This window comes from Trachypithecus francoisi, unplaced genomic scaffold, assembly GCF_009764315.1.
Source record: "Trachypithecus francoisi isolate TF-2019V2 unplaced genomic scaffold, Tfra_2.0 Lachesis_group10, whole genome shotgun sequence".
In the NCBI taxonomy this organism is placed as follows: Eukaryota; Metazoa; Chordata; class Mammalia; order Primates; family Cercopithecidae; genus Trachypithecus; species Trachypithecus francoisi.
Window position 1 is genome coordinate 25,521,549 of NW_022681455.1, and position 22,124 is coordinate 25,543,672.

At 37.0% G+C, this 22,124-nt stretch overlaps 1 protein-coding gene across 8 annotated transcripts in view; it reads right to left on the reverse strand.

The window, feature by feature from the left end:
• The window catches only part of LOC117086820 (cytidine monophosphate-N-acetylneuraminic acid hydroxylase), a 59,490-nt gene extending 45,262 nt beyond the window's left edge, over positions 1–14,228 (reverse strand). For 2 of the 8 annotated variants that reach the window (XM_033216420.1, XM_033216421.1), the window contains exons 1-3: positions 13,716–14,228; positions 13,262–13,465; positions 1,869–1,960 (exon numbers count right to left, since the gene is read on the reverse strand). In XM_033216420.1, coding sequence (XP_033072311.1) covers positions 1,869–1,960; positions 13,262–13,465; positions 13,716–13,792 — 373 coding nt within the window. In that variant the 5' untranslated portion in view covers positions 13,793–14,228. Of the gene's footprint in view, positions 1–1,868; positions 1,961–7,786; positions 7,882–13,261; positions 13,466–13,662 lie in introns of those variants that run through there. The other 6 variants (XM_033216423.1, XM_033216422.1, XM_033216418.1 and 3 more) reach the window with 5 other exon arrangements.
• Between the last annotated feature and the right edge of the window lie 7,896 nt (positions 14,229–22,124).

The window sequence follows — 22,124 nt, forward strand, 5'->3', positions numbered from 1 at the left end:
TAGCTCCCCACAAACCACAGACTCCACCACCCAATTTCCCTTCCTTTTTCTCCCTCATGCCCAGGTACAAAATAGAAACCTCTGTATATATTAATGGATGGGAGGGAAAGAGAAGTTGAAGTCTCACTAGCAGCTTCTGGGTCAACACTTTGCTTGTTAGAGATATTCAATATTATCTTTCTTTTACTTTCTAAGTTCAAGAGCCATTCAAAAAAAAGCAAAGTGGAGGAAAATGTATATAGTGTGCTACTAAGGAAAGGGATATTATAAATATGCACTAGTTTATAAATGCAAAAGATACCTCTAGAAGGACCCACAAGAAAATAATAATAATGGTAGTTGCTTCTAGAGTGGGAACTTGGTGACTAGGGATCAGAGGAGAGAAAATTTGGTTTTTACTCTATTTAATTTTGTACTTTTTGAAAATTTTACATGTGCACATATACCCCAAAGAAATTGGCAGTTTGCAAATAGATAACTCATTTTAAGAAGAGAGAAGACAACGTTCAAGTTGAAGCCTGCAATGGCAGACCATCCGTATCCATTTGCAAAGCAAAAATTAATCTTGTTTATGCCCCAAATGAAGAGGACTAACAACTAACAGCACAAACAATAGCCAACACCATAGGCATCTTAATTGGTTCAGTTTACACAATTCTGACTGAAAAATTAAAGTTGAGCAAACTTTGCACTTGATGGCTGCCCAAACCATCCAGATCAGCTGCAGACAAGAGCAGAGCTCTCAGTGGAAATTTTAAACGAGTGGGATCAAGATCCTGAAGCATTTCTTCAAAGCATTGTAACAGAAGATTCAACATGGCTTTACCAGTATGATCCTGAAAACAAAGCACAGTCAAAGCAATGGCTACCAAGAGGTGGAAGTGGTCCAGTCACAGCAAAGCCAGACCGCTCAAGAGCAAAGGTCGTGGCAACAGTTTGTTGAGATGCTCAAGGCATTTTGTTTGTTGAATTTTTACAAGGACAAAGAGTGGTAACATCTACTTATTATGAGTGTTTTGAGAAAGTTAGCCAAAGGTTTAGCAGAAAATTGCCCAGGAAAGCTTCACCAGAATCATACCACAAAAGTGTCTCTTGCTCATTTCTTTCATCAAACAAGGGCAATTTTGTGAGAGTTTCTGTGGTAAATCATTAGGCATCCACCTGGTTACAGTCCCAATTTGGCTGCTTCTGCCTTTTTTCTTTCCTAATCTTAAAAAAAAATCTTTAGGCTGGGTGCAGTGGTTCATGACTGTAATCCCAGTACTTTGGGAAGCTAAGGCAAGTGGGTCACCTGAGGTCAGGAGTTCGAGACCAGCCTGGCCAACATGGTGAAACCCTGTCTCTACTAAAAATACAAAGCTGGGCATGGTGGTGGGCACCTGTAATCCCAGCTACTTGGGAGGCTAAGGCAGGAGACTTGCTTGAACCTAGCAGGGGGAGGTTGCAGTGAGCCAAGATCACACCATTGCACTGTAGCCTGGGCGACAAGAGCAAGACTCTGTCTAAAAAAAAAAAAAAAACACTTTAAAGGGCACCCATTTTTTTGGTTAATAATTTTAAACAGACTGCATTTACAGGGTTAAATTCCCAGGACTCTCAGTTCTTTAGGGACAGACAAAATGGCAGATATTATCGCTTACAAATCCATCTTGGCCTTGATGGAGCCTATGTTGAGAAATACAGCTTATATTTTTTATCTCTTAATTCCATTTTCCACAAAATTTTTTAAGTCTCCTTGTACTTAAGAAGAGATCTAACAGTTTAAAATCAGAATGTATCCTAAGCTTCAAGTAAGATTAGAAATAAGTTGACAAGAACCACAATAACAATAATAGCAGAATACATTTATTGATATTGATGGTATTTACCCAGCTCATCTTGACAGAAGCTTTCTGGAGGGTTGATATACTTCATGGTGCTCACATCTAATTTCCAGTTATGCTTTGTGCATCTAACAGACCTGGGTGAAAAATTGTACTTAAGTTTATGAAATGGTAAAAATAAAAATCTTGATTAGGCTTAAATGTATTCTTTCATAATGATATTAAATTATAATGGAATTAGTTGAACACAAAATACATAAAGCAAAACCTATCAATAGCTAATACTTATTCAAAAAAAAGACTAATCATCAATAGGTAATTTTATAAATAAAATAAATTAAAGATAAACTCCATATCACAAAATGACACATTTTAGAGAACAGAGACAACAGAATAAAGAAGTCTTCAGAAATACCTCTTTTATAAGCCAAGCTGGATAAGATCTAACTGGGGCCAATACAAGGAAAAACTGTAGTAGTAAATATATATCTATAATTTATATCACTCTAAAATCCTTGACCCCTAGAATAGTCAGCCAAAGGTTACATATTTCAAAGAGAAAAGATCTTATAGTTTAAGATTTTAGAGCATATATGTGAGATAAAATATAAAACGCTCAGTTAAATAGATTTCAGATAATGAATAATTTTTAAATATGCTTTCTATAATATTTAAGACATATTTATTCTGAAAATTTGTTGATAAATCTGTAATTTAAATTTAACCAAGGGTCTTGTATTTTTATTTACCACTAGCAACCCTGTTTTAGTATGAGAACCAGATTGTAACAAAACAGGTTGTTCAGTATCTTTTCCCCATCTTACCACAACTTTGAGGGGGACAGAGTGGCTAGAGGTGTGATATAAATAGTTCAGTTTTTTTCTACTTTGGTAGTATTTCTTTCTGGTGATGTTTTGTTGAAGACTTAAAGAATTTTTTAAAATAAAGAAATCTGTCTCAAACCTGAAACAACAAATTTTTAAAAAACTAAAAACATCTACTTTAACGTAAATGAATCATGCTGACATTTCTGAATTTCATTATATTCAGAATTATCTCATGTTCTCCAAGTTATGATGCAAAAAGCATTATTCAATGCTTCAGTTTATGAAAGATTATTTTATGACTCCTTTCTCATTGATGAGTAGCCAACAACCTTTCAATTAATTCTGATGGAACATTCCAACTGTAGCTATTCAGCATGCCAAGCCATGAAAGGGAAAACTGGCAGAACCATGTGCTCACAGGTGACAGGGAGACAACAGCTTTCCAATTAGAGGAGGTTGTGAAAAACTGATAGGCTTTAAAAATGAGAATCATGGCTTATAAAATTTGATGATCTTGGTTGTGTTGAGAAGAAAAATGGCTGAATAATGGTGAGTAGAACAGAACAGGTAGGTCTCTGTTCTTGGCTCGAACCTAGAAGCTAGAAAAGACGGTTTCTTCAGATAAATAGCTACAAAGAGAATCCAACTATAATTTACCGAACTCAGAGAAGTGAATGGGAGACTACAGAGCATAAGTTACCATAGAAATGCAGTTTCAACATACAAATGCTTGGTGAGCTGCATCTGGGAATAAAGCTGGCAGAACCTGCTTCCTCATGGTCAAGAGAGCTGAGAGGGGAGAACTAATGTGTCAACAGAATAGGTAAATCACTCGCAAGGCTTTGAATGAAGAAGAGAAAGGCTAGCCTGTGGCAAAGCAATCACTATACTTAGATGAGCATATTAGATACAAAAACAATCTGAGTTCCTGTAAATAAGTCCCTCTATATAAGCTACACAAGAAGTTCATTGCAGAGAAATAAAATAGTAACTGTAATTCACTTTTTTGGGGTGCTTGCCATATACCACCATATGGCAATTCTTTTAAGTGCTTTTTATGTGTTTGGCATCACTTAATCCTCTCAGTAACCTGACAGAATAGGTAATATTTTCATCTTCATTTTAGAAATGAGAAGACCGAGGTCCAGAAAGAGGCTAAGAAACCTGTCCAGGGTTATGACCTAGCTAGTAAGTGCTGGATTCAGGTTTCTAAACCAGGTAGTCTATGAGGAGAGATGATGCTCTTAATCAGTAAACTTCAAGGACTCCTTAAATGGCTGGCTAAGTGGCACTCTGTGAAATGGTCCACTAAGTTAAAAAATGAGGAGAGGAAACCCAGAGTCTCAAAGCTGCAATCGTTGGAAGAGAAAACCCCAACACCTTGAAGTGCTGACAGAAGTTTACCAGTGACAGAACTATGCCTGAGGCTTCACTGACTTGAATGCACCCAGAAGATGGAAGAGCATCAAAATGGGCATCATTTACCTAGATCACTTTTAATCATTTACCTAGATCACTTGTAGAAACTGCGATTGTCATTATTTGAAGTTATGGAATTGCCATTGCAAAATTACAACTGAGACAGTGAAAAAGATTTGACCTAACTGACTCCATCCTGCTCTTGCTGCTAACCTCCAAGCTGTTCCTGTTCCTTCCTGGTTACAGGTAGGCCAAACTAATTTTGGGAGGAACTTAGTTCAGGGAATTACCTAGAGGTTCTCCTAGAGCACAGTTGCCAGCTAAAAAGGTGTCCCATTAACTACTTTGGACGTATTTATACTAAAAATACATTAGTTTTTAAAATCTGAAATGCATATTTAACTGGGCATCCTGTATTTTTATTGGTCAAGTTGGCAGCTCTATCTGAGGAGCCAAGCAAGCTACAGGTGCAACACTGATATGAAAGGAAAATATCTTGGGCCCCCAAATCACTAAGCTAAAAGGAAAAGTCAAGCTGGGAACTGCTTAGGGAAAACCTGCCTCCCATTCTATTCAAAGCCACCCCTCTGCTCACTGAGATAAATGCATATCTGATTGCCTCCCTTGCTCCAGTCCGGGCGACAGAGCGAGACTCCGCCTCAAAAAAAAAAAAAAAAAAAAAAAAAAAAAAAAAGAAAAGGCTAATTAGAAACTCCAAAGAATGCAACCATTTATCCCTTATCTACCTGTGACCTGGAAGCCCCCTCCCTGCTTCAAGTTGTCCAGCCTTTCCAAACCGAACCAATGTTTATTTTACATATGTTAATTGATGTCTCACGTCTCCCTAAAATGTATGAAACCAAACTGTGCTCTGACCACCTTGGGTATATGTCATCAGGGCCTCCTGAGGTTGTGTCATGGCCAAATGTCCTCAAGCTTGGCAAAATAAACTTTCTAAATTAGCTGAGACCTGTCTCAGATTTTCAGCGTTCACATTTTGGTAACCATGAAGGGATTCTGAGCAGAGATGCCCCTGACCTTGACAAATCTCCTATCAGTGCTTGGTAGCAGCATGAGTTGACTTTATGGCTCAAATCAATAGGACAATTTGCTGAGGCCTGAGAGCACCCCTCCAGAGAATCCCTGATCTCCCCAAATGTGGTAGAGATCTAAAGTTTATTTTGCTGTTAAAAAAAAAAAAAAAAAAAAAAGCAAGTAAAACTCCAGAAAAAGTTTTACTTGCTTCCAAAAAGGAAGGCAAGATTTACTGCTTCCATGGCTATGAAAGACAGGTAACTCCTTTATGGAGTTTGAGATTGCTTCCAACAGGAAAGATGAGTTTTTTTTCCTGCTTCTAGGATGGTAGAGAGCAGTCTACAGCCTGAGACCCATCTCTAGGTAAGTAACTGAATTGGGGTTTGTCTTGGCTAAAGTTAAGATTAACAACCAGCTGGTCGTAATTTCTCCTTACTATTAGAGTGCTCAGTAATGATATAAGTTGTGTGATTGCTTTGCTTAACTGTTTTTGTTGTTGTTGCTGTTCGTTCCTGTTTTCATTGTTGTTTCGGACTTTTTCCCATTGGGTTTGATCAACTCTAACTGACTTGATCAAATCCAAAGGAAATTCCAAATTATGGGGAACAAGGCCTCTGAAGTGGCTAAATTCACACACACACACACACACACGTGGTATGAGGTGGAGGAAAAAAAAAAAGAGGAAAAATTTTTGATTCTGACTAAGGGGCTTTATTTACATAACAAGGCCACCTTTTTGTTAGCCAGGCCAAACTGAAAGAGCAATGGCTGTACTTCTGAAATAGCAGCAATTTGTCCTAGCTGAAATATGGTAATGAGATTTTAAAAGTTTCTTTTAAAGGAGTTCAATGGTTAAAAATCAGCTTAATTAAAACCTAACATCCAAGGTGTGTGTGTGTGTGTGTGTGTGTGTGTGTGTGTGTGTGTTTGTATTTAAAAGGCCTTCATAGTTTTGCTTTTCTCCTGGGACCTTTTTTTTTTTTTTTCTTTTTGGTTTTGAGCAAACGTTCAAAAGTTTTTTTTATTCTCAGTTGACAGAATTCTGTTTTTTTCATTTATTTCTACTATCGCTCCTTTCTCTTGCACCCTCTGCTGCATGGAGGACCTAAAATAACTTATAATACCCTGGGGTTCCTTAAAGAAAATGGAGAAGGCACTGGACTCCCTTTCCAGGGAAAACAAGTTTTTTCAGGGATGTAAGCAGACAAGTCTGTCTCACTTCTTGAACAGCTTACTTTTTATATTGTGTTACTTTTTTTTTTTTTTTTGACTAAAATAGTTATTGCAACAGAGGTTACTCTTGGGTTTTTAAGGAAGAGTGTGGTTTAGACACTTAGAAATGTCTTTGTTTACTTTTCTTTTTTCTGAGTGCACTGTGTAAGCACCACGTGGTCTAATCTCATATTAATTCTCCCTTTTTGGAGACCCAGGATTCAGTGTGGTCTCTGCCCAGAGTTCAGAGATCCAGTTAAAAGATAGGTAGTCAGTCCCTACCTAAATAAAATTAGTCTCCTTATAGAATCCTATGATAGACTTCTATAATTTTATGTTTAATTTGGCATCCATTTTTAATCTCCCTCTAACATCACCAGACTTTTTCCTCTCTGTACCTTATGATGTAAATTTTGCTATATGATTTCCACCTGAGTTGTTTCCTTTAGTATGCAAATTTAAGGCTATTTAGCTGACAACTGCCTGGGGTTGTGAAACAGTTTATCAGGAATCTGAAAGTCTAAAGGGAAAAAAAGGTTTCTATAAATCTATAAGATGTACTTCTATCAGCATGCCCAATATATCTATGTATTTATGTGTTGTGTACACAGTGTTTCACTACTGAAAATACATAAAAGAGCTCTAATTAATTGGCTTAAGAAACTAAAAGTGTTGGCTGGGTGCAGTGGCTCACACCTGTAATCCCAGCACTTTGGGAGACCAAGGTAGGTAGATCACCTGAGGTCAGGAGCTTGAGACCAGCCTGGCCAACATGGTCAAACCCCTTCTCTACTAAAAATTAAAAAAAATTAGCTGGGCATGGTGGTGTGGTGTGTGCCTGTAATCCCAGTTACTCAGGAGGCTGAAACAGGAGAATCGCTTGAACCCAGGAGGCAGATGTTGCAGTGAACTGAGATTGCACCATTGCACTCCAGCCTGGGCAACAAGAGTGAAACTCTAAGAAATAAATAAAATAAAATAAAATAAAAGCATTTGCATCAAATACTTTATCAGGAGAGAGGAAAAGATTAGTAAAATGCTTTTTCAACTTTACATAACTTAAGTAAAATTTTTAACAAATAAGCTAGCTTTAAAAATTATAAATAATATTAGAAATGTCTTAAGAATTGCCAGCATACTTTTTTTTTACATTTATTAATCAAGCAGTTTCATAGTTATGCCTGCCAAATACTATAAAGTGTCAAACTTTGGCATAGGCATTATAAAACTATAAATTCTGCCCAAGACAGAATGATCATTGCTTGTGTAATCTTTCATAAATAACACATTGATATTAGTTTAATAAAAATAGCTACATCGTGAATTGAGTAAGATTACCGTAACTTCTAATCTTGTGGCTTTAGGCAGTCTAGTTCACGAGTAGTAAGGTTTGTTTTGGGAAAGGACTGTTACCATCTTTGTATCAAAGCTAAACTAAACTAAGTTCCTCCCAAAATTAGTTTGGCTTACCTACAACCAGGAAGGAACAAGAACAGCTTGGAGGTTAGCAGCAAGAGCAGGATGGAGTCAGTTAGGTCAAATCTTTTTCACTGTCTCAGTTCGCAGTTTCTACAAGTGATCTAGGTAAATGATTAAAATAATTAGGTAAATGTAATAGGATAAATACTTGTAGACAAACTCATTATAATTTAGAATCAAAAGTTATATAAATAATAGATATTTCATTATTTGGGCATTTTCCAATAAAAATATATTTGTAGAAAAACATTCTTTCTAAAAAAAAAAAAAGTATGTCCTTTTAAAAAAGGTGAACAATTTTTGTCTAATTCAAAGCTTATTTAAAGGGCATGTATAAAACAAGGTAAAAGGAACCAAGAAATAGAAGATATGTAAAGAAAGTTATAAAAATAAAGAGCTTTTTGTTGGTAAAAAAGCTTAAGGAGAAATAATTTCATATGAGAAAGAATCTTGTATGGTAAATTTAGTCCTAGAGTAAAATGACTGTTTAAGAAAGAAGGATGTTCAGCCAGGTACAGTGGCTAAAGCCTGTAATCCCAGCACTTTGGGAGGCTGAGGTGAGTGGATCACCTGAGGTCAGGAGTTTGAGACTAGTCTGGCCAACATGGTGAAACTCTGCCTCTACTAAAAGTACAAAAACTAACGGGCATGGTGGTATGCACCTGTAATCCCAGCTACTCAGGAGGCTGAGGTAGGAGAATCACATGAACCCGGGAGGCAGAGGTTGCAGTGAGCTGAGATTGTGCCATTGCACTCCAGCCTGGGCAACAAAATGAGACTCCATCTCAGAAAAAAAAAAAAAAAGGAAAGAAAGAAAAAGAAAGAGAAAGAAAGAGAGAAAGGAAAGAAAGTAGTTAGTTAGTTCAAGACAAACCAGAAAGCCTAAGCATGTCATGAACAGTCTGTATACGTCACAATAAGAGGATTTCTAAAAAACAAAACAAAAACTTTTATATGATCAAGTTACCTATGATTAAGGGGAAATAATAATGGTCTTTCTAGAGGTTGGGTTTGATGTTTAAAAAAATGCCACTTATACACTTACATTGCATCTCACTGGTTTTGGTTTTCTCTCCTCTTTTAAAAGGTATGAAATAGTAACACTCTCCTTCAACTCATTTTCGGCTCATATAAGTTTTCTCCCTGCTCAGGTTCTCTTTTTGGTGGCCTGATGCTACCAACATTTTCTTAAAGGTCTAAAGAAATTGTTTTCTTCCAACATAATATTCTGTGCACTGCAGAAGGTATTTTCTTTGGCCTTTTGGTAACTGGCCTAACAGATTTTACGTTGATCACAATAACTCCTATGACATTATTATTAAGTTTGGTTTGCTTAGGAAAAACTGAGATTTAAATTTTTTTAAATTAAGGTTACTACATTCTTGTATCTTCCTGTACGTACTTTTAAAGTCCTTGTGACATTGAGTTACAGGGCTTTGACTCCTGGGTCTAAAAAGAACACCAAGTCCTGCTAAATCTTAAACACTGACAGCCATTAAAACCTCATCTCCAGGCCCCCTAGAAGATGCCAATCAAAATAAACTGCATTCCTGAGACACAGGGCCAGAAATTAAAGGCATTCAACTCCTCAAGGCCCAGGGACTATTGCAGAAGAGGTGGGCTTGTGAGATTGCAAGGGTTAATTTTAAGAGATAAAATGAGTTTAATTTCTCTATAAATTAACTATTAATGTCAAAGGCACACTGATGCAAGACCAGTATATCAACCCCTGTGTCAAATTAACAAGGTTTTCTTGAAACATTAACCAACTGCTTAATAGAGGTTACAAAGATATAAAAGGTTCATAGAAGATATGTCTTATGATCAAGATTAAACCTTTATGGACTGTTTATAAAAGTTGGAAAAACAAATTTAATCGGCTTCATGCTGTTTTTTATTAGGGTTTAATGTTTGGAAAATTAAGTCTCCTCTCTCAAAGAATGAAGGTTTTTGCCCTTTTTTTTTTCCTTATCATTTTGGCTAAATGAATGACTTATTTTGCAATGATCTGTAATCCTATTTTGTGATATCAAGTGTTTAAAATCTTTGATATTTGACAAACTTTCCAAAATCAAATTATAAATTATATCTTTTTCTGACCTAATTAGTCCTTTAAGATATTATTAATGGGTTCTCTAAAGTCCAAAAATGACATATTTGGCTTTTTGGTATGAAAATCATACAGGAAGCATTGTCCAATATGAAATGGTGTTTGGTTTTCTTTGGGCTGTATTTGTATAAATGTTATTGGTATGTATTCCAAAATTACGGGAAACTCCTATTATTCTGATATGACACAGTGTATGTTATCAGTAATAATTATAATTTTATGTTAAATGATTGTGTGCCACAGAGGTAAAAACATGTCTTTGACTATGGCTGCCCTAAAACTTTTCATTATTCACAGACAATTTTTGTCTTTTTGTGGTCCTTTCCAGAAGATGATTTTATAATCAGCTATGAAACCCTTAACAGGTGCTCTTGAATACATGTTTCTGATAACTGTGGAGACTGTGACATCAAAATAGAGAAAAAACTTTGAGGACTCATGGAGAGCTGAAATGTTCATGAATATCAAGCAGAACAAGAATTAACTGCATGGACTAAACTAATAAAAGTGTGAAGTAATCTTTTTTGACTTTTTGCTTAAAACGTTGCTGATACATTGTTTTTCAGAATCAAGAAACTTTTAAGCTATTTACAGCTTTTTAACAATGAGTATACTCCTATGAACAAAATTTGGAGCATATTTGTTTTTCTCTACCTGATTTCTACAGAATTTGGAATCTATTTGAGAGTATGACAAAGTTATTTGTGTAAGTGCGATAAGAATCTGTTTTCATTTGTAACAGGACACAATTGAAGAAACTGGTTATTTTATCAAGGCTTTGACTGGAATAGTGTGCTTTCCTTTAAAGAATTAAAGTTGACTTATGGAGCCAATAAAAAGCCCCTTGGAAAAACTAGCCTCATACCTTTGTCTCCACAGTCCCTGTAGAGGGTTCCTGACCTGTGGTAAGTAAAGAATGTCACTTTCTGACAGGCCCAGGAGCTCCAAGTTTTTCTTAGGAGCTCAAAAGTAGAGGAATTCACTCAACTCACAGGTATTTCATGGTACAAATTCATGGCTAGGCTGGGCTTTAAAAAAGTCTTCTCTGAAATTCCTTCTGTGGAACAAAGTTCCATCAAAGCCAATTTAAAAGCTGATGTAAAAAATAATTATTCTTACGGCACTGTATACAAAGAATTAGGCCAAGTACAATAAAGAAAACCAGTCCTGCCGGATTTGTCTTTAATAAAAATGGGAAAGTGGAGAGAGAAAAATTATGTTTCAAAAACTATAGTACACCTATTGTTAGATTCTAGTCTTGTGTAATGTTTTTCAATTTTTATTATTTTCTACAGTTTGGACTGAATTCTAATTTTTCTTGGCTACACATCTTCAAAACAATGTTTTCAATATTTTTCCTTCTTTTTTTCCCTCCATTTTTCCTAATTTGGAGTCACTGGAAACTAAAATGTGCTTTCATAAAGCCCGGTGAAATGAAGCTAGACAACTTAAACTTCAGAAGGAAATAACAGGGACCTATTTACATACATAAGCCACTTTCATACCTGCCTACTGATGTATGGACTTCAGAGTAATGTGGCCTATATCTATTTTCCAGAACTGTTCTTTTGTTTGTTGTTGTCCTCCCCCTATTTTCTCTTCACAGGACATGAGACTTCACAACCGTCTAAAAATGAGCTTTCCTAATAACTCGGGACCTACCTGTCTAGGTATAAACCATCCTAGCCATGAGAGATCAGACGAAACCTGAGGCTAGAGACTCATTTTCTTCTAAAATGCTTTTTCCCACAGATTTTTAAAAAGAAAAGGGGGGAAATGTGAAAGGAAAGTATTTTGGGCCCCTCAAATCACTAAACTAAAGGAAAATGTCAAGCTGGGAACTGCTTAGGGCAAACCTACCTTCCATTCTATTCAAAGTTACCAAGGTAACTTTGAACTCTGCTCACCAAGATAAATGCGTATATCACTGCCTTCTTTGGAGAGGCTAAATAGAAACTAAAAAAAAAAAAAAAAAAAAAATGCGACCATTTGTCTCTTATCTACCTATGACCTGGAAGCCCCCTCCCTGTTTCAAGTTGTCCCACCTTTCCAGACCGAACTAATGTTCTTCTTACATATGTTGATTGATGTCTCCTGTCTCCCTAAAATGTATAAAACCAAACTGTGCTCTGACCACCTCGGGCACATGTTGTCAGGACCTCCTGAGGCTGTGTCATGGGTGCATGTCTTCAACCTTGGCAAAATAAACTTTCTAAATTAACTGAGACCTGTGTCAGGTCTCCAGGGTTCACAGTGGTTAGTTAGCATTTCAGAATCAAATAACCTGAAGGGCTGGGCCATGATAGTAGGTATAGAGCAAAGTAAATCTGTGTGAACGTTAGAAAACATTCTAGAGTTACCTGTTAGATTTGGGTAACAGGTAACTCATGGACAACTACTCAGCTCTCACTCTGAATACACCAGCACTAAACTACCCCAAAATGACCTGAGAAATAAGACCGACAACACAGTGGAAGAAAAAAGCCTAACACCAAATGACTAAAGCCACATAGGGCAAATTAGGCTAAAGTAAAGCTTGAAAGGTGGGGGTAAACACTCACAGCATTACTGGTGTTGTGAATTAGACTGACAAAGCACACGCCCAAGAGCCCTATCTGGCTCTGCCAGGCACTACTGCTATTTCTTTGGTAGACATTGAGAAAAAACTAACAAAACAATCCTGTCCTGGTATTGCTGCTGCACTGGGGAGAGGTGATCTATACAGAGGGGAGAGGAGGGGAAGGGACAGTAGAGGAGGGGAGGGGATGGGAGGCAAGTTGGCAACAGCATCAGTTCTTCTAAGAAATGACCAGAAGAGTCACTGTTCAGGGCAGGAACAGCTGGGGATCTGCTATTTTTGTTTAGTAATCACAACTAGCCTCCCGGGAAAATTCTTTCTGCTCTCCAGCAGGCTTTGGAAAAGAGCCCCCCATACACACATACACACTCACAGGAGCATGCACACGCACACGCACACGCGCACACACACACACACACACACTCTTCTGGGGGAGAGGGGAAGGAGACCCATAGGAGGCTTGGGTCTTTGAAAACAAAACCAGTTAAATGTGTGTTTTCCCTGTGCACACCCAAACGCACACACACACACATACACAGAGAGAGGTTTTACTATATATCAAGCTAGGAATAAATTTTAAATTAGAGTTCTTATAAGAGAGAGGAAAATTAAATAGAACATACAACTTTTAGATCAGAGAGATGGCCTAAACACGCAAGAGTAAAATTTTCTGGGGGAAGTAATTTGCTGATTGGTTAAAATTTCCAGATGAACATATTTCCTGCCAAATCTAACAGCAAGAAAGGTAACCAGTGAGAAAGCAAAGGACTCTTGGTACCTTCCAGCTAAATCCTCGATATCTTTTATGAACAGGCCTCCTTGGTGCTTGCACACATTCTTGCATGCCCTCAGTCGGCTCTTACTCTTGTACAAGATGTAGTCTTTGCCAGTGCTCTTATTACGAAAGAAATTGATTCCTTCCTTAAGATTGGCAACTTCAACAGGTGATAGGCACAACAGGATCTCAGTTGTTTGTTCAGTGCTATGAAAAGACAAACATTTTGAAAGGAAATGTTAATAATTTTAGGTTTTAAGAGATAATCATTTCAAACTGACAGCTCAAAACCCCTTTTCCCTAAAATACTTCTTAAGCCCCTCGCGTTCCAAGTACCCAGGTTTGGTGGCTACCTGAGGATGCATTTCTCCCCACCTTGATATGAATGTAAATATACATCTTACTTGTTAAATATGCCTCTCCACTTTTCTAGAGAACTAATATCCCTCTTACTTGCCTGCCCATCGTCTGCCAGTTCCTCTGGCCGGGTATTTTGAAAGAATAGCAGTTGCTCGTATCGTTTCTGTGGCTCATTTGCTCCCATAAGGCATTAGTCAGCCTGGAAGGAGGGCGTTTGCGGTATTTCCTCCAACAGTTACTGATTTCCTTTGACAGTTTTCTCCCTCTACCACAGCTCTTTTAGAAGTCTAACGCTATATTCACTTCTGAGAAGCCACTGTGCTGTCCCTCCCATCTCTGCTCTTTTGCATCTGGACTGCCTCTGCCTAGAACGCAGTTCCTCTCCACCACGCAGCATCAGTCTTGGTTCAAATAGAACTGCATCGTCCCCTTCCTGGTTAAGCCTTCCAAGACACACCCCAGGTCCAGGCGCATTCTTGGTGTGCATCCGTCTTCTGTAGAACATTACAACGTTGTAATTGGCACACTGCTCTGTTTACTTACACGTAGGCACTTTTGAAAGCACTCTATCTTCCTTCTGCCCCTACCACTTAGCCGACTGCCTTTCACAGGCTATGTCTTCACTAGCTCTCCACTTAATGAGTCACCCCTCCCACTGCACTCAATTTGATTAATTTATAAAAAGCTCTAGCAGGAAACATTTGAATCTTTTTTTTTTTTTTTTAAGGAAACAAGCCGTTATACTTTTCAAACCCCAATTTCTAAACACTGTTTACAGTGCAACACTGAATCATAACGGAATATTATTTTTGCCAAGAAAGGTTTCAAGATATCTTTTGCAAAATCATGGTAGGAAATCTGGGCACACGTTGTTTAGTTTTATATTTGAGTCCAAACAAAAAAGTAGCCAAAATTCTCTTTGCGTGTTAACTTAAAACTGATTTGCAGCACAAGCATGTTTGTGGCACTTTCACTTTCCTTTTTAGAAGCACTGCAAATTTCTTAAATGGGATAAAAATAATTTTAAGAACACTCCAGGGTAGAAAATAACAGAGAAACCACTTCCAATTTTAAACTGATGAAGGCATAGCTGTGTTATATTATGATCTACTTTCTCAAAGCAGATTCTCATTGTCACCTCTGTCCCAAATTCCTAGTAATTGCATTCCCCATGGACTTGAAATTATTCCAAAAATATGTTCTAAATGTATTTGATAGGAAGAGTCTATTCTAAATATCATGATTTCTTTTTTGACTTTGTTCTTACGAGTACAAATATCTGACACCAAGCTAACACAAGCACTGAGGCAATTCCTGGAATAATTAGTCTAAGAGTATAAAAGGCAAACCTCTCTAGATGTTTGTTGTTCCATTGAATGAATTCATATAGCCAAAGTTCTGTGTTAGATTTCAACTTATATCACAACCATGTAGAACAGGTTTACTTAACCACACTTTTGTACTCAGTTCCATGTGAAAGTCACATTAAAGCAGAAGGCAAAAGAAAAAAATGTATGCACCTATATACATGCTTTTCTATATATTTTTTTAAATTAGCTTTCCCCAAAGTATTTTTAAAGATATCAACGAATTTGCTTCTATCAAAATCAGAAAAATAAAATTGTAGCAAATTCTTATTTTGCTATGAGTAAAACATTAACACTAAAATGAATTTTAATACACCTACTTTTTAATGTTTCAGTATTTTTTTCAAATACTTTAATATTCTTGAAAAATAACAATTAAAATACATTTATACAGGGCACACTTTTTTCCCTTTTGCCTCAGAAGTAGTGGCTCAGTGTGGCAGTATAACATCCTGTCTTTAAGTTTTGTATATTTTGTTTGTCATGGAATTTGTGCATTCATTTTGGCCTTAAAAAATATTGTGTTGGCCAGGTGTGGTGGCTCACACCTGTAATCCCAGCACTTTGGGAGGCCAAGGCGGGAGGATCACCTGAGGTCAGGAGTTCGAGACCAACCTGGCCTATATGGTGAAACCCTGTCTCTACTAGAAATACAAAAATTAGCCAGGTGTGGTGGTGGGTACCTATAGTCCCAGCTACATGGGAGGCTGAAGCAGGAGAGTTGCTTGAACCCAGGAGGCGGAGGTTGCAGTGAGCTGAGATCGCCCCACTGTACTCCAGCCTGGGTGACAGAGTGAGACTCCATCTCAAAAGAAAAAAAATTTAAAATGAAAAAACACTGTGTTAAAATAATTTCCATTTTAATCAAGATTTTTTTTTACATTCCTTAAATTTTCTACAACTTAAAAGTTGTCTCACTTGTCTCACCCTAATCCTGGGCTCTGTTATTTTCTGATGCTTAATGATGATCTAAACTAGGAACTAGTTAGAAGTCAGCTTCATAGGCAATGTATGTATCTCGCCTGAATTATCTCCACCCTGTTTTTTTTCTGAAGATTAGTAGGAACCAGATATAAGTGTGTAACAAAAGAATTTTAAAAATTTACCTCACTAGAGATCACAGAAAATACCTGTATTGATGAAAATGTCATTGGTTTACTATTTCAAGGGCCTATGGAACAAACAGTGATGCTTTTGAAACTTACTTTGAAAATTCAAAATCTAGACCTCAAAAAAAAAAAAAATACAGAGGGGAGTAGAGTTTTATGAGGTAAAACTGTCATTCATTCATGCTCTGATGCCACCACACACCCTAAGGATCTCTTCAAAGGCCACTGACTGGGGTTTCTAAGCTCAGAGCTGAGGGAGAGGCAAGGATAGGAATGCTATAAATGTCAACTATACTTTCAGTCCAAGCAGGGCAAGGAGCCCAAATAAAGACTACTTCTCATGAAACTAGAAATCCTCCAGAGGGTTATAATCTGAGAAAAAGGGTGGAGGAAGAAAAGGCCACTCATGCAGAATTTTCAGTCTGTATGTACGTTTTGCTCCCCATAATTTCTTAGGTATTTTGTTTTCAGTGGGAAAATGTTCATTATTCTGTTCAAGAAAAGGTAAACTCTATGAAGGCCAAGACTACAGTGCCTGTCCCATGGTAGGTGCTCAGTAAATATCTATTGAATGAAAGAATATCCTCACAAGAACAAAATGTGTACTCCATGGTTAAAAGAAGAAAAATTCACCTACTGTACCCTGTGATACTCAATATCTAAAATCAATCACATAAGCTTCCACTTTAGGAAACTAGAAAAAGGAAAGTAAATTCAAAGCAAGAAGAAAAAAAGAAAGAAAAATTAGAGCAGAAATCAATGGAATTGAAAACAGAAAACTAATAGAGGAAATCAACAAAACCAAATGCTGGTTCTTCGAAAAGATCAAAAAAGTGATAAGCCATAGCTAGGCTAACTAATCTTTTAAAGGAGGGGGTCGAGGGAGGATGCAAAAATATTAATATCAGGCTGGGCACAGTGACTTACGCCTGTAATCCCAGCATTTTGGGAGGCCAAGGCAGGAGCATCACTTGAGCCCAGGAGGTCAAGACCAGTCTGGGCAACATAGTGAGACCCTGTGTCTAAGGCAGGTGTGGTGGCTCACACCTGTAATCTCAGCACTTTGGGAGGCTGAGGTGGGCAGATCACTTTTAGCTCAGGAGTTCAAGACCAGCCTAGGCAACACAATGAAACCCCATCTCTACAAAAAATGCAAAACAATTAGCCAGGCATTTGGTGGCTTGTACTTGTAGTCCCAGCTACTTGGGAGGCTGAGACTGGAGAATCACTTGAGCCCAGAAAGCAGAGGTTGCAGTGAGCTGAGATCGTGCCACTGCACTCTAGCCTGGGTGATGGAGCGAGTCCCTCGCTCAAAGAAAAAAAAAGAAAAAAGACAGACCCTGTATCTACAAAAACCAAAAAAATACTAATATCAGAAATGAAAGAAGGAACAATACTACAGACCTTATGGACATTAAAAAGATAATAAAGAAATGCTATGAAAAACTCTACACTCACAAATTTGATAACCTAGGTGAAACAGACCAATGAAGGAAACAATCTGCCAAAACTTGTACAAAAAGAAATAGACTATCTGAGTAGAACTATATACATTAAATAAATTGAATCATTAAGAACCTTCTAAAGCCTGTAATCCCAGCACTTTGGGAGGCCGAGGCGGGCGGATCACGAGGTCAGGAGATCGAGACCCTCCTGGCTAACACGGTGAAACCCCGTCTCTACTAAAAAATACAAAAAAAAAAAAACTAGCCGGGCGCAGTGGCGGGCGCCTGTAGTCCCAGCTACTCGGAGGCTGAGGCGGGAGAATGGCGGGAACCCGGGAGGCAGAGCTTGCAGTGAGCCGAGATCGCGCCACTGCACTCCAGCCTGGGCGACACAGCGAGACTCCGTCTCAAAAAAAAAAAAAAAAGAACCTTCTAAAACAGAAAGCATCAGGCCCAGATGGGTGTACTGGTGAATTCTACTATAATTTTAAAGAAGAATTTATATCAATTTTCAAAAATCTCTTCCGGAAGACAGAAACAGAGGGAATATTTCCTGACTCATTCTATGAGCCCATCACCCTAATACCAAAATCAGACAAAGTTATAACAAGAAAAAAAACTACAGGCTAATTTCTTTCATGGACATAGATGTAAAAATACTCAACAAAATATTATCAGATATAGCAATGTATAAAAAGAATTATATGCTATGACCAAATGGGATTTATTACAGGCATGTAAGGCTGGTTTGACATTCAAAAGTCACTCAATATAATGTATCACATCAATGGGCTAAAGACCAAAAGTCACATGATCACACGCATTTGATAAAATCCAACATTCATGATAAAAACTCTCAGCACTCTAGAAATAGAGGGAAAGTTCTTCAGCTTGATAGGGAACCTTTACAGCTAGGCACAGTGGTCCATACCTATTAATCTAAGTGTTTTTGGGGGACAACACAGAAGAATAACTTGAGGCCAGGAGTTTAAGACCAGCCTGGTCAACATTGCTTAAAAAACAAAACAAAATAAAACAAAACAAAAAAAAAGCCAGGTGTGGTGGCTCATGCCTGTAATCCCAGCACTTTGGGAGGCTGAGGCAGGTGGATTGCCTGAAGTCAGGAGTTTGAGACCAGCCTGGCCAACATGGTGAAACCCTGTCTCTACTAAAAATACAAAAATTAGCCAGGTGTGGTGGTGTATGCCTGTAATCCCAGCTACTCAGGAGGCTGAAGTAGGAAAATCGCTTGAACCCAGGAGGTGGAGGTTGCAGTGAGCTGAGCTCATGCCACTACACTCCAACCTGGGTGACAGAGTGAGACTCCATCACAAAAAAAAAAAAAAAAAAAAAAAAAAAATTAGGCAGCCATGGCAGTATGAATCTATAGCCCTAGCTACTTGGTAGGCCAATATGTAAGTATCACCTGAGCCCAGGGTTCAAGGCTGGGTTGACCTCTGATCACACCACTGCACTCCAGCCTGGGAGACAGAGCAAGACCCTGTCTCTTAGAAAAAAAAAAAAGAAAAGAAAAAATTTTTAAATAAAAACATCTACAAAAAACATACAGCTAACATATACTTAATGGTGAGAAAGTAGAAGCTTTCTTACTAAGGACAAGGTAAGGATGTCGTCTCTCACCACTGCTTTTCTATACTGCATTGGAAGTTCTAGATGATAAAATAGGGCAAATAAATAAATAAGTGGTATACAAATTGGGAAGAAAGAAAGAAAACTGTTTTTATTCACAGATAATATGATTGCCTATGTAGAAAATCTGAAATAATCAATTCTTAAATGTGGGCTGCACATAGAGACTTCCTTTCAAAGAGTACAGTATGGAAATGATGAAAAAAGAGTAACTTTAACAGTAAGGAAATGTGACAATCCATCAATATCAACGGTGATAAATTATGTTAGAATGTAACTTTAATATGATGTGGTCTTCCTCCCGCAAACCCATAATCCCAGTCTAATCATGAGAAAAAAAAATCAGATAAATTCCAGTAGAGAGGGAACCTATGAAATACAAGGTCAGAACTCCTTGAAACTCAAGGTCATCCAAAACAAGAAAAGTCTGAGTAAATATCACAGCCAAGAGAAGCCTAAGGAGACATGATGGCTAAATGTGATGTGGTGTCTTAGATGTAACCCTGAAACAGAAAAAGACATTGGGTAAAAGTAAAGAGACCTGAATAAGCTACTCAGGGCATTAAGGCAAGAAAAAAAAAAGTCAAACACATAAGGGATGGAAAGAAAGAAATCATTTTTGAAGATAGTTAGACTGTATATAAGCATTCAGAAGAACCCACATATAAATTATAAGACTCAAATTATAAGACTCTGAGAGTTTAGTACAGCTGTTAGATATATAATCAATAGTTTAAGAAATCAATTTATTCTCACACCAGTAATAAAAAATACAAAAATTGAATTTAAAAATATATAATTTAAGATACCAGAAAAGGCCAAGGTGGGTGGATTACCTGAGGTCAGGAATTCGAGATCAGCCTGGCCAACATGGTGAAACCCCATCTCTACAAAAAATACAAGATTAGTCACGTATGGTGGCACATGCCTGTAATCTCAGCTACTCGGGAGGCTGAGGCAGGAGAATTGTTTGAACCTGGGAGGCGGAGGTTGCAGTGAGCCAAGATCACGCCACTGCACTCCAGCCTGGGCAACAAGAGTAAAACTCCATCTCAAAACAAAATAAATAAATAAAAATTAAAAGATAGCATAAAAAATGAAATATCAATAAATAAATTGAACAAACGATGATCTCTATGGAAAAACTTATAAAACTATTGAGGGATACTAAGTGTATCTATAAATGAAGAATTATATTATGTTCATAGATTAGAAGCTCAATATTATGAAGATAATCAATTTACTCCAAATTTATCTGTAGACTTACTATAGTCTCAATAAAGCCCCCAGAATTTTTTTTTTTGCAGCTTAAAAACTTACTCTAAAATTTATTAAGCTATGCAAAGGGCCAAAAAGAGATAAAACATTCTTCAAGAAGAACAAGGTGGGAGATGAAAGAGGATTTGTCCTAGCAAATATCAAGACTTATTGTAAGCTATAATGAGTAAGATTGTATAGTGTTGGCTCAGTGGTAGATAAAATAATCAAGGGAACAGGATAGAGGCCTGGAAACAAATCCACATATACACCAAAACTTGATAAGTGACACTGTAGAGATCACTAGGGAAAGGATAAATGTTTCCACTAAACTTGCTGGAGTAATTGGGAACCCATATTGGAAAAATAGATTGGACTCCTTCCTTATTCCACAGACAAAAATTAAATTCAGACAAGTTAAAGACTTACATTTAAAAGATAAACAATCAAGCTTTTGGAAGTTATTTAGGAGAAAATTTTTATAATCTTGGGACAAGGTGGATTTTTTTCAACAACACACGAAAAGCTCTACCCAAAAGGAAAATTATTGCAATTTTAGATTACACTAAAAGAACATATACACCCCAAAACACCATAAAAGAGTAAAAAGGTAAGACACATAATGAATATTTGCAACATAAATATGACAAAGGATTTCTAAGCAGAATATAGAAGAATGTCTACAAATCAATAATAGACAATCTACAAGAAAAATGGGCAAAAAGATTTGAACAGGTACTTCACAAAATAGAATATCCAAATTGTGAATAAAGAGAGCTCAGCCTTACTAGCAATGGGGAAGTGAAAATAAAAACCACAATGAGGTACCACTATACTCACCAGAATACCTAAAATTAAAACAACTGCAAGTACCAAATGTTTATAAATAGGAGTATGGAAACTTCCCTATGTTACTAATGACAATGTAGTGAGGTTCAATCTCATTGAAAAATAGTGTGGCATTCTACATTAAAACAGAAAATACACATATACCATGACCTAACAATCTACTCTTAGCTAAGTCTCAACACTGGAGAAATGTGTGCATATGTTCTTCAAGATACATGTACAAGAATGTACAGAACAGCATCACTCATATTAGCCCCAAATTGGAAACAATGCAAATGTTTATCAACAATGAAATGATAAATTATGTGTTTATATGTTATATAAATTATACACTATAACAGTGAAGTAGCATTCTGGGGAATAAAAATATATAAATGAACAAATTAAGACTATTTGCAACAACATGCACCAGTGCCCAAACATAATATTGGATAAAAAGAACAACACACACACACACACACACACACACACGCACACACACACACAGGCAATGTGACTCCATTTAAATAAAGTTCCCTAATAAGAAAACTAAAGTGTATTGTTTCGGAAAATGAGGAAAATATTACAAGAGTCAGGGTAGTATATATCTTTAATGAGAGAGTTTTAATCAGAAAGGAGCACATTATGTAGGATGCAATTAAAGCAAGACATAGGGCAAATTTGTAGCTTTAAACAGCTATAATAGAAAAGAAGAATGATCTTAATAATCTTAAGACTTCAACTTCAGATCTGGAAAAAGAAAAGCAAAACCCAAAACAAGTAGAAAGAAGAAAATAATAACAGGGTAGAAATAAAAGAAGTAGAAAAAACGAAAAACAATAGAAAATCA